The sequence below is a fragment of the Rana temporaria genome, chromosome 1, assembly GCF_905171775.1.
Source record: "Rana temporaria chromosome 1, aRanTem1.1, whole genome shotgun sequence".
Lineage (NCBI taxonomy): Eukaryota > Metazoa > Chordata > Amphibia > Anura > Ranidae > Rana > Rana temporaria.
This window is the reverse complement of record NC_053489.1, coordinates 354191944-354205378: the sequence shown is the minus strand read 5'-3', so window position 1 is coordinate 354205378 and position 13435 is coordinate 354191944. Positions and strand designations below refer to the sequence as shown.

At 44.0% G+C, this 13435-nt stretch overlaps 1 protein-coding gene across 2 annotated transcripts in view; it reads left to right on the top strand.

Moving 5' to 3' along the window:
• Window positions 1-262: 262 nt before the first annotated feature.
• Window positions 263-13435, top strand: part of CPAMD8 (C3 and PZP like alpha-2-macroglobulin domain containing 8) — a 307162-nt gene continuing 293989 nt past the window's right edge. For both annotated transcript variants that reach the window (XM_040321178.1, XM_040321172.1), the window contains exon 1: window positions 263-593. In XM_040321178.1, the coding sequence (XP_040177112.1) occupies window positions 535-593 (59 nt within the window). In that variant the 5' untranslated portion in view covers window positions 263-534. The remainder of the gene's footprint in view (window positions 594-13435) is intronic.

Genomic DNA, 13435 nt, shown 5'->3' with positions numbered 1-13435 from the left:
GATAGTAAGGAGACCCTGGCTCAGAGGACTACAAGAGAGGGGGGATGAATGGGAATTCCCTTAGCTCTTCACATCCTCTTCTCTCTCTCTCTCTCTCTCTCCCCCATTCTAAGGTCATTCATTGAGCTGGCAGTAGGGAGGAGGGAGATGGGAGCCTGCCATAGATCTTTAAAGGGTCTGTGTTGTGGTGATTTATAGAGCCAAGCCCTCTCTCTCTCCTCCTCACATGCCCAGCCCGCCCTAGTTCGGGGCTTGGCTGGTCACAGTCGCCCTCCCATCAGCCTACATCTGGCTCATTTCTACAAGTCACCAGACGGAGCCTGAGAGCAGAAGCAGCGTGCAGAGGTGATGGGCTCCTGAGGAGGAGGAGGAATTATTTCCAGGACAAGTCAGAACAAGGGTTAAACTAAGTAGGGGGGGAGAGCGGAGTACACACCCGCAGGGCACACTCCCCCCCGCTCTCCACCCTCCTGTGCTTGTACAGAAAGACGGTCACCCCTGCAGGGACACTGCGTGTGGACTCTGCTCCCCAACATGACTCTTCTGTGGATTCTGGGGCTCCTCTGCAGCTGCTCCATTGCGCACAACAATCCGTAAGTCGTGCAAACTTCCTTTCATTTATTATCTTGTGTTAGGCGAAATGATGGAGGGAGAAATGTGCAGGGACATGGAGGTGGGAGAGAAGTCCACATTCTTCTGTCATGGAACAGCCCCTCATCACCTCTTCTACTCCATATCCTTCATGGGGCAGGACAGGCTGGGCTTATTACATAACAGGGACATCAGACACTTTCAAAGTGCTATTAAACTCAATGAAAATGAAATCTAGTGCACTTTACCATACATACTTCAAGAAATCATCGATTGATTTTATCTGATCGATCGTTTTCTAAAGGGTATAACCGATCTATAATTGATTGATATGCCACACACAGAGGAAGTGGATTTCTATGGATAGGATACCATCATAAATGACCATCTTAAACCCTGGTTCACATTGGAGCGATTTGGCATGTCAAATCGCATGCCAAAACGGCGGCAATTGCCGTCAATGGCACCGCCCGAATCAGTGCGACATTCCCAAAATGTGTTTCTGTAGTACTTTTGGCGACTTCGGGGTGTGATTTGTCTAGACGTCTGTTCAGCAACCCACACGGATGTCCCTGAAATCGCCCCGCCGAAGTTGGACTGACATGCGGGAATGAAATTGTGTGAATTTGGGCTCAGCGTGAATCTGGGCTCAGTCGTCACGTTTCCATCACTTTACTGAAAGGGTAGTTAATGCTTGGAATAAACTTCCAGCAGAGTTAGTGGGGCAGTCAACACTGAGGCCTCATGTACACTGCTGCTGGTAAACGGATGTTTAGGAGCAGTTGGGCATTTTTTTCAGCTGCCCCTGAACTCTCCTCTATGTTATCTTATCAGTACATGTACACAGGGTCATTTATAGTCATTTCTAGGCAGTTGAGTTTAGAAGCATTTTTTGGAAAGCAAAAAAATGTGTTCAGGACTGATGTTCAAAGCCATTTGAAACGGCATATGCCTGTAACCGCTTGTAAATGCGCTAACTCATGTTTAGCTGCGTGTCGTTTACAGGCATTTTACATTTTTTACTATTTGGGAAAAAAACAGGCTTCTAAACGCAAGCGAGGCATGTAAACATGGCAAAACTGACATTTTTAAGCATCGGTTACTGACTCAAGTTGAATCGTTCAGGAGAGGTGGTAAAATGTCCCGTGTACATTAAGCCTAAGCCCGCATTCACATCTAGGCGTTTTTACGCCTGTAGCGCTACGCCGCTGCCGCCAGAGGGCTGGAAACACATTTCCCTCTATGGAGATGGTTCACATCTCCACGCCGGACGCCTGAAAAAAGGCGTCTTTCGGCGTTCGGCTAGGAGATGGGAAGCATCTCCATAGAGGGGGGTCAATCCGGGGCACATCTAGGCAGACAATACCGGCGGTACAAAACGCCGCTATTTGTACCGCGATTTGCGGCGACAAAACGCCGCGATTTTGTCCGCCTAGATGTGAATGGAGCCTTAATGTCTTTAACCACTTCATTACTGGGCACTTAAACCCCCTTTGTGCCCAGACCAATTTTCAGCTTTCAGCACTGACGCATTTTGAATGACAATTGCGCGGTCATACAACACTGTACCCAAATTATATTTTTATCATTTTTTTCCCACAAAGAGAGCTTTATTTTGGTGGTATTTGATCATCTCTGTGATTTTTATTTTTTGCGCTATAAACATAAAAAGACAGAAAATTTGAAAAAAAAACACTATTTTTTACTTTTTATTATAATAATATCACAATTAAAAAAAAAAAAATTCCCTTGGTTTAGACCGATATGTATTCTTCTACATATTTTTGTTAAAAAAAATCGCAATAAGCGTAATTGATTGGTTTGCGCAAAAGTTATAGCGCCTACAAAATAGGGGATAGATTTATGATTTTTTTTACTAGTAATGGCGGCGATCTAGATTTTTTTTTTGGCAGACCTGCGATATTACGGCGGACGTATCGGACACTTTTGACACAATTTTGGGACCATTCACATTTATACAGCGATCAGTGCTATAAATATGCACTAATTACTGTATAAATGTGACTGGTGGTGAAGGGGTTAACACTAGGGGGTGAGGAAGGGGTTAAATGTGTATCCTGGGTGTGTTCTAATTGTGTGGGGGAAGGGGACTGACTGGGGGAGGTGACTGATGCTGTGTCCCTATGTACAAGGGACACAGATCGGTCTCCTCTCTCCCTGACAGGACGTGGAGCTCTGTGTTTACACACAGAGATCCACGTCCCTGCTGTCACCGCCGATCGCGGGTACCTGGCGGACATTGCTGCCGCCAGGCACACGCATCGGCTTCCCAGCGATGCGCTGGGCACGTTGTTTCCCCGCCGCGCGCCCCCAGCGGAAAGCACGGCAATGTCAACAAGAGGACGTCCAAAGATGTCCACTCGGCACTTGAGAGCCGCGCTGTGGACGTCTTTTGTCCATAGCGCGGATCCCAAGTGGTTAAACATGCTTGGGACAAACATAGATCTATACTCAGACAAAAAAGTTAACGAAAAAAATAAAATGGGCAGAACCGATGGACTACTCAGTCTTTTTCTGCCGTCACTTTTCTATGTTTATATGGCTAGGACTGCACCGATACTGTTTTTTTACCGGCGAGTACGAGTACTGATACTTAGTCAAGTACTTGCTGATACAAAAGGAATGGACTCAAATGCCACTGCAAAGATTTGCATGCGATTTGAACAGGATTTAAACACCGCTCCTGTGTGAACCCATGCTGAAGTCACTATGACAAGCCTGGGTTCACACATGTGATTCGGACAGGAGCTGCACCGCATTCCTGTTCAAATCACAATCATTTTTTTTGTGATTTGTACCCATTCATTTTGTATGGGCTCAAACGCACAGCAACGGTATTTTTTCAGGTATTGGTGCATTTGCATGTATCGGTGCAACCCTATTTCTTACCCTGGCCAATTAAATCTGATCAAAACTGAGTCAAAAGCTGGCCATACATAAATCGAAATTTAATTGGTCCCTGAATTTTGATCCATGTATGGGGGCAGGCTGGTTGTAAACCTATCAATCAACTTGTGTACAAACTATGCCGGGTTTTTGGCGAATGATCGGTGCCACCAGCATCACTGATGTTTGTATTATGATGGCACGGAGGTTTACCTGCTGTCAGAATATAATAGCTGAGTGAGAAGCATTCCCCAATCCACATTAAATGGGGGAATCAGCTTTTATTTTTTTCATTCAACTTGCTGGTTGAATGAAAAAAAGTTCAACTTTAAACCGTTAGTCAAGTCCATGATGCAGTCACCACTTCTAAGGAATGCAATCTAATAAATTTTGTGTTTATGAGTTTAATACATATCGGGATGTAGTTGTTTATGTACATACAGAATATATTTTGCATGATAGTGCTACATATTGAAAAGAGGGTGCTGCCAAATGAATTCACAGTATTTGTACTAATCATAATGTTTTCAGATACTGCAGCTGCTGACTTTTAATATTAGGGCACTTACCTGTCCTGGAGTCCAGCGACGTCGGTAGCAGGGGACAAGCGATCGCTCGTCACTCTGCTGCCCCCACCGCCATCCTCGGTAAGGGAATCAGGAAGTGAAGCGCTCCGGCTTCACTGCCCGATTCCCTACAGCGCAAGTCGCGCAGCGCCGTCCTGACTGGTCCCTGTTGTGTTCTGGGAGCCAAGTGTTTCCCAGAACACAGCGGGCAGGGGCAGGAAGTAACGTACTCCACGCAGAGTCCTCGCAGAGAGCACTCCCAAAAGTGGGTGTAGATACCTGTCTTTGACAGGTATCTGCACCCCCCTCCCCCCTGAAAAGTGTCAAATGTGACACCGGAGGGGGGGAGGGTTCCGATAAGCGGAAGTTCCACTATAGGGTGGAGCTCCGCTTTAAGCCATAGTCTTCCTTTTATCTTTAATTTACCAACGTTTATGTTACTGGTTCTATCAACAACAGACATTATTACATTCCTACCATTCTAACTCCTCTACGCATGTAACTTTAATAACAGTTATGTGAAATAACTTCTGGCATAGTGCTGGAAGATAAATCACACAGAGATGTGATCTGCAGAAAATATGCTAACATCCAGGGATGAGTAATATCACACAGTGCTATGGTATTTCTGTAGTATGGTACAATGTATATTATTAGAAGATGAAATGTAACACTGTTTAAAGCTGGCCACAGTCTGTACAATTTTGTACAATCTGCTTTTTATTAACTTACAGTGGAGACCGAAAGTTTGGGCACCCCAGGTAAAAATTTGTATTGATGTGCATAACGAAGCCAAGGAAAGATGGAAAAATCTCCAAAAGGCATCAAATTACAGATTAGACATTCTTATATGTCAAAAAAAGTTAATTTTATTTCCATCATTTACACTTTCAAAATGACAGAAAACAAAAAAATGGCGTCTGCAAAAGTTTGGGCACCCTGCAGAGTTAATATCTTGTACTGCCCCCTTTGGCAAGTATCACAGCTTGTAAATGCTTTTTGTAGCCAGCCAAGAGTCTTTCAATTCTTGTTTGAGGTATCTTTGCCCATTCTTCCTTACAAAAGTCTTCCAGTTCTTTGAGATATCTGGGCTGTCTGTCACGCACTGCTCTTTTAAGGTCTATCCATAGATTTTCAATTATGTTGAGGTCAGGAGATTGTGAAGGCCATGGCAAAACCTTCAGTTTACGCCTCTTGATGTAATCCCCCGTGGATTTTGAGGTGTGTTTAGGATCATTATCCATTTGTAGAAGCCATCCTCTCTTTAACTTCAGCTTTTTCACAGATAGCATCAAGTTACCATCCAAAATTTGCTGAATATTTATTGAATCCATTTTTCCTTCTACTCGTGAAATGTTCCCTGTGCCATTGGCTGCAATACAACCCCAAAGCATGATTGATCCACCCCCATGCTTAACAGTTGTACAGAGGTTCTTTTCATTAAATTCTGTGCCCTTTCTTCTCCAAACGTACCTTTGCTCATTCCCGCCAAAAAGTTCTATTTTAACCTCACCGGTCCACAGAACTTGTTTCCAAAATTCATCAGGCTTGTCTATATGTTCATTTGCAAAGTTCAAACGCTGATTTTTGTGGTTAGGACGTAGAAGAGGTTTTCTTCTGATGACTCTTCCATGTAGACCATATTTGTACAAGTATCTCTTTATAGTGGAATAGTGTACCACAACTCCAGTGTCTGCCAGATCTTTCTGGAGGGATCGTGCAGTCAAACGTGGGTTTTGAATTGCTTTTCTCACAATCCTGCGAGCTGTTCTGTCTGATATTTTTCTTGGTCTTCCAGATCTTGCTTTAACTTCCACTGTTCCTGATGACTGCCATTTTTTTGTTTTCTGTAATTTTGAAAGTGTAAATGATGGAAATAAAATCTAACTTTTTTTTGACATATTATAAGAATGTCTAATCTGTAATTTGATGCCTTTTGGAGATTTTTCCATCTTTCCTTGGCTTCGTTATGCACATTAATACAAATTTTTACCTGGGGTGCCCAAACTTTCGATCCCCACTGTACATCTGTGTAGTGCAAGGGCCAATCTAAACACTCTGGGGTAGATCCACAAAAGGATTACGCTGGCGTATCTACTGATACACCGGCGTAATTTTAAATTTCCCGCGTCGTATCTTTGTTTTGTATCCACAAAACAAGATACGACGGCATCTGGGTATGAACCGACAGGCATACGTCTTAGTACGCCGTCGGATCTTAGATGCATTTTTCCGGCGGCCGCTAGGTGGCGTTCCCGTCGAAATCCACGTCGAGTATGCAAATTAGCTATTTACGGCGATTCACGAATAGTATAGTTAAAGCTGCTATATGGTGGCGTACTCAATGTTAAGTATGGCCGTCGTTCCTGCGTACAGTTTTGAATTTTTTACGTCGTTTGCGTAAGTCGTTCGCGAATAGGAATTTGCGTAGAATGACGTCACCGTCGTAAGCATTGGCTTGTTCCGGTTAAATTTCGAGCATGCTCACTGGGATACCCCCAGGGACAGCGCATGCGCAGTTAAAAAAAAACACGCCCCCATTACATCCATTTGAATTCCGCGCCCTTACGCCACAAGAGATACACTACGCCGCGGTAACTTACGGCGCAAATTCGTTGAGGATTCAAAGCAAAACAAAGTAAGTTACAGCGACGTAGTGTATCTTAGATACGCTACGCCCGGCGCATTAATGCGCCGTTGTACGAGGATCTACCCCCCTATTTATACCCAATGCTGCAGACCATTATACGCAGAGCCAATTCTAATTTTAAACCAGATTGTACAATCTGATTGTAATATGTGTGGTTAGTTTAAGGTTAGCCTAGATATGAGATGGATCTTTCATTAGGCCCCTTTCACACTGGGGCGGTTTGCAGGCGCTATTGTGCTAAAAATAGCGCCTGCAAACCGACCATAAACAACGGCTGCTGTTTCTCCAGTGTGAAAGCCCAGAGGGCTAGCAGGACCGCTCTAAAAGTCCTGCTACCAGCATCTTTGGAGCAGTGAGAGGAGCGATGTGTCTACCGCTCCTTCCCATTGAAAGCAATGGGAAACCGCGGCTATACCGCCGGCAATGTGCTTCTGCAGAGGTGAATTGCCGGCGGTATTAACCCTTTTATGGCCGCTAGTGGGGGTTAAAACCGCACGCCGCAATTCAAACTAAAAATAGCGGCGCTATGCCGCCACTGCACCTCCCGCCCCAGTGTGAAAGGGGCCTTAGAAATGATGTGGCATGAACATGCATGAGAGAACAGACACCCTAGTACTGGCCTTATCATAAGGAAAAAATATTCCTAGTTCCAAGGTAATCCATTTTTGGATTGGACAAACATGTTATACTCACCTGCTCTGTGTAATGGTGTTGCACACCCTGATCCTCCTCTTTTTGGGTCCCCCGCCAGTGATCTTGGCTCCTCCTCTTCTTTGTGTGTCCCCAACACAAACAGTTTGCTATGGGGGTAATGCTAATATTCCCATTGCATTCGTTCCTGGACCCAGCTCAGAAATAGTGTGTGCTGCAGCAACATCAAGCTGGAAACTGGAAACATCACAGGTTAACGTTCATATTTTCCATAGAAAGTACAAAATAGAGAGGATGGGACTTTATAGGTGTACCCCCACTCATTCACATAGGGTGGGGGCCCGGGATCTGGGGGCTCAAAGTCGCGTCCCTGGTCATTGAAGTCGTACTTCAAGTCCTAGGGCAAAGTCGGATCCACAGTTGCATGACTGTCTTGTCAAAATCGCGGCTGCAAAATCGCGCGACTTTGGAATAGCACAAGTGTGAAACGGGCCTAAAGATCTGTAATGCGGCAGTGCATTCAAAACAGCAAAAAAGGAAAATGTTATGTCTGTGTAAAGTAATTTATGTGTGATGAAGGAGAATTTTATATGTGATTCTGAGACCACTGACCTCTAACAGAGGGGCATTTACCGTAATATTCCTAGTGACCACCACTGATGCAGGGACATTATTACTCACACTGTCTACTGATGTTGGGGCATTCATTACACCTACTGGCCATTGATACAGCACTGATGCAGGGGCATTTATTATTCCCACTGACATGGGACATTTCTTATTGTGGAACTATGAGTTTAAACAAAATAACAACCTCTGAGTTGCAGGGAATTCTTGACTAATTGCTCAGCAGCTAGATTGGGAAACTCAGACTCTCAGACGACAGCAGCCATTCCTAAACAAATGGAAGCTAGGCTGTAGGTTTACAGAAGCATATTTGTCTTTAAAGTGGACTTAGTATCAGGTATATTTATATGTATAAATAAATACTAAAATGTCCACAGGCACCCAAATGCGTACCTATAAATACTATAGCAGAGCTACTGTCATTAATATGAATAGCTTTCATACAATTTAGCATATGTGAAAGGTGGATGACAGATGGTGATAACCAGTCCAAAATACACAAGTGGTGACCCTAATGTTAATTTGTAGAAGTGCACCTCACACCAGAGATCCTCAAACCCTGCGTCACGCTCCCCTTAGGGGGTCTCCCTCACCAGAAATAAAAAACATCAAGCCTTAAGATGTTTTAGATAGCCGTTTTCCACATCCTGGATTGGGTCAGGGCTGCATGTCATCTCCACACATACTCGGATAAATAAGAAAGATGCTCCAGATAGTGTACTTGCGTTTTACACCTTTATTGCAATTTCCAATGACAATCTCCAGTAAAATCCAATAGCATGAAATCGATAACAGCATCTATGGACAACAGCGCTACCTACAGCCCAAGTTCGGCACGAGACACTCAAACACAGGAAGGACAACGTATATTTATATGTTTAGTGCATGCAGGCTAAGTAATTTGTATGTGTGGCACTTCCACTTTTTTATCTCCTCTCAAGAATATTACAGTATGCCACCTTACAATGCCTTCATCTACTTTTCTTTCAAAAATGGGCACCATTTTTGTTTAGGCATCATTCATGGTCACCAAGGTCATCATCTACCTCTTGGAATGAGATGCTGGCTCAGAGATGACACGATCATGTTAACTCCCTTTCACACTTGACTGTGAGCATAGCCTGAGGGACTTGCAGCACAAGAGTAGAAGCAAATGTTTTGGGTCCTAAAGATTGTTACATGGGAACACCTGAAAAAAAGCATGTGAACATGTTTTCATATGCTTTACTTGCCGACCGCTGCATGCTGATATACGTCAGCACAATGGCAGCGGTGGGCACATGGACGTACAGGTACGTCCCCTTTAAGAAGCCGCACGATCGCTGGCGGCCCACGATCATGTCACGGAGAGGCAGAACGGGGAGATGTAAACGAGACCTTTCCCTTCTCTGCCTAGTGACAGGACAGAGATCTACTGTTCACTGTCATTGGGAGCAGTGATCGCTCTCATGTCACTTGGAGCCCACCCCCCCCATAGTTAGATGCACTCCCTAGGACCCACTTAACCCCTTCATCGCCCCTAGTGTTTAACCCCTTCTCTTCCATGGCCATTTACACAGTAAGCATTTTTATAGCACTGATCGCTGTATAAATGACAATGATCACAAAATAGTGTCAAAAGTGTTCGATGTATCCGCCATAATGTTGCAGTCGCGATAAAAAATCGCAGATCGTCGCCGTTACTAGTAAAAAAAATACTAATAAAAATGCCATAAATCTATCCCCTATTTTGTAGACACTATAACTTTTGCGCAAACCAATAAATATAAACTTATTGTGATTTTTTTTTACCAATAATATGTAGAAGAATACATATCAGCCTAAACTGAGATTTTTTTTTTTTTTTTTTTAGATATTTTTGGGGGATATTTATTATAGCAAACAGTCAAAAATATTGCTTTTTTTTTTTCAAAATTGTCGCTCTTTTTTGGTTTATCGCACAAAAAATAAAAACCGCGTAGGTGATCAAATACCACCAAAAGAAAGTTCTATTTGTGGGAAAAAAGGACTTACATTTTTTTTTGGTACAATGTCGTACTTCAATTGTCAGTTAAAGCGATGCAGGAAGGGGGTCAATTTTTACAGGGGGCTGAAACGGTTAAAGTACTTGGGGCCAAAAAGCGCATGATTCTGCCCCAAAGGAAAATCATGTAATTTTTGTAACTTTATGTGACATAGCACTTGCCAGACAGATGTGAACAGACCAGTGAGAATAATGAGATTCTTCATCTTGAGCATTATCGCTCAAGTGTGAATGGGGATTTAAAAACTGGTTTAAAAAAAATACCTTACATTGCTGACACCCTCCAAAGAGTCCTTTTTTTATGTTTTATTTTTTTGATGCCATGATCTGAATCCTTGTTTTAGGATGGCTACGTTCGTTCTCCATATTCCCACTGTTTGAAGGAACATAGACACCCTTTCTTGCTGGCTATTGAGATGAACTAGGTACTGTGGACTATGAAATTTGTAGTGTGCATAGAACAGTGTACAGTACATGGCCGCAACTAATGTGTACTGCTCATTACAATCCGAAGTGAGGGAAAATGGAGAGGTTTGGGAGGAGGCTGTTTCAAGGAAGCAGAAAAACACAGTTGTTTTATTGGTTGAACTGGATGGACTTTGTCTTTTTTTAACCAGACTAGCTATGTAACTATGTATCCGTAAGATCACAGCGTTATTAAAGGGGTTGTAAAGGTTCATGTTTTTTCACCTTAATGCATCCTATGCATTAAGATGAAAAAAACATCTGATGATAACCAGCCCCCCGGTTTACTTACCTGAGCCCTTGAAATTCCCACGTCGAACGCTCTTGATCTCGGCCCGGTCTTCTTGGCTCTTCATTGAATAGATTGATAGCACCGCAGCCATTGGCTCGCGCTGCTGTCAATCAACTCCAATGATAATGGGGTGGAGCTGACTCTTGTAGTCGACGGCTATGGACGCCAAATGCAGGACACGGGAGCGCGCCTGCAAGGTAACCCCCTTTGGGAGAGCGCTTCCCAGAGGGTGTTATCAGAAGCGGGGAGGAGCAGAGACAGCGGCCGAGGGACCCCAGAAGACGAGGATCGGGGCCATTCTGTGAAAAACTTGCTCAATAGTGGAGGTAAGTATGACATGTTTGTTTTAAAAAAAAATGATTTAAAGGGTCACTAAAGGAATTTTTTTTTTTAGCTAAATAGCTTCCTTTACCTTACTGCAGTCCTGGTTTCATGTCCTCATTGCTCGTTTTTTCTTTGATATTGCTGTAATTCCTCTCTGTTCTGGACACTTCCTGGTTGTCTGTTTCCTTATCACCACAGTACTGGGAGATTTCTCACTGTGGTGACTAATCAACGAGCACCAATCCAGTTTCGTTTTGCAAAACCTTCACTGCCCTCTATTGGGTCTCTGGCTCTGTACATCAGAGAACCAGGAAACAACAGCAAAAACGAAACTAAACTGTAGGTACATTATATGATTGGTTTTTATCTATTTTTAATCATTTTTAAAAGGAATCGGTTAACTATTATGTCTCTATACCCTGTAAACAGTCATTTCAGCAAAAACATTTTTTTTTCCTTTAGTGACCCTTTAAGCTTTAGTATCACTTTAAGTAATGACTGTGTATGTATTATATTTGGAGAATAAGGATATGGTTTAGTTTTACTTTAGTTTCACTTAAAAGTGGGGTTGTCCAGATACCATTTTTTTACTACTCACCGATACCGATTACCGATACTTTTTTTTCAATCTCATGTGACAGTGGCACATGTGTCAGTTTTTTCTTTTTTTTTACAATGCTTTTTTTTTAAGGGGGTGTGTTTTTTTTTTTCTTTTTTTTTACAATTATTTTTCATTATTTATTGTAATTATTATTTTATCAGCCCTGTTGGGGGGCTTTTGTGAGATATCAGGGGTCTTAACAGATCCCTGACATCTCCCCTTTGAGACAGGGAAAGGTACTAGGGACAATGGCCCAGATTCACAAAAAGGATATGACGGCGTATCTGCTGATACGCCGTCGTATCCCTGTTTCTATCTATGCGACTGATTCATAGAATCAGTTACGCATAGATATCCCTAAGATCCGACAGGTGTAATAGTTTTACACTGTCGGATCTTAGGATGCAGTACCGCGGCCGCCGCTGGGGGTTGTTCGCGGCGTAAACCAACGTCGGGTATGCAAATTAGCAGTTACGGCGATCCACGAAACCTTTTCCCGTCGTTACGTCGCCGCAAGTGTTAGTTTGCCGTCGCAAAGATAGGGCACCTTTTACAAAGTGTAAACTTACTACACTATGTAAAAGTATACCCGTCTTTCCCGCGTCGCTTTTGAATTTTTTTTAAAATTATTTTTTTTTCCTGGCGCAAGTCTTTTTTTCACGTCGTGATTCACAAAACGTCGGCGTGACGTAATTTCACGCAAAGCACGTCAGGAAATTTGCGTCGGGAGCATGCGCAGTACGTCTGGCGCGGGAGCGCGCCTAATTTAAATTGTACCCGCCCCATTTGAATTGGCCTGCCTTGCGCCGGACGGATTTAGGATACACCGCCGCAAATTTCCAGGTAAGTGCTTTGTGGATCAGGCACTTAGACAGAAAATTTGCAGCGGTGTAACCTAAATCGGTTACGTTAAGCTGCGCCCGGGCTATGTGAATCTGGCCCATAGATTCCCCAGTCCCTTTCTCAGCAGCCTCAGCTGCACTGAAAATGAATGGAGAGAAGACAGCGGCTCCACTCCATTCATAAACTGAAACACTGTAAACACTGTTTACGATGTTTCAGTTATGTGAATGGACAGAGTCAGTGATCACTGACTCTGTACATTCCGAACAGTAAGGAGCTGGATTTACCGGCTCTTACCTCCGCTCTCCATCCTGACAGATTGAGGGGGTGGAGGAAGAGAATGGAGGGGGACACTAGTACGGAGGGGGAAACGGAGGGGGACAGCAGCATGGAGGGGGACATGGAGGGAGACAGCAGCATGGAGGGGACAAAGAGGAGAAGAGAGGGGAACAGCAGCATGGAGGGGGACACTGGGGAGAATGGAGGGGGACATTGAGGATAACAGAGGGTGACAGAAGCACGGAGAAGGACACAGAGGAGAACAGAGGGTGACAGCAGCATGGAGGGGCACAGAAGAGAACGGAGGGGGACATCAGCATGGAGGGGGACAGCAGCAGAACGGAGGGAGGCTGGAGGAGGATACAGGGACAGTCAGCAGTGATTGTGTGTGGGAGAGTTACAAGCACCAATCACCGCTGATTTCACTAAAGCAGCTGAAAGCCGCGCGGGGGGAGCGGAGAAACGACAGTCAGACTTTGAAATCTATACAGGGTGATCGGTGCTTGTAACTCCCCCACCGCACTGATCACCCTGACTGCCCAGGTATCGGGGGAAGCATCTGAGCATTTGCCCGAGTACAAGTATTGGTATCGGGACAACCCTACGTAAAAGCGGT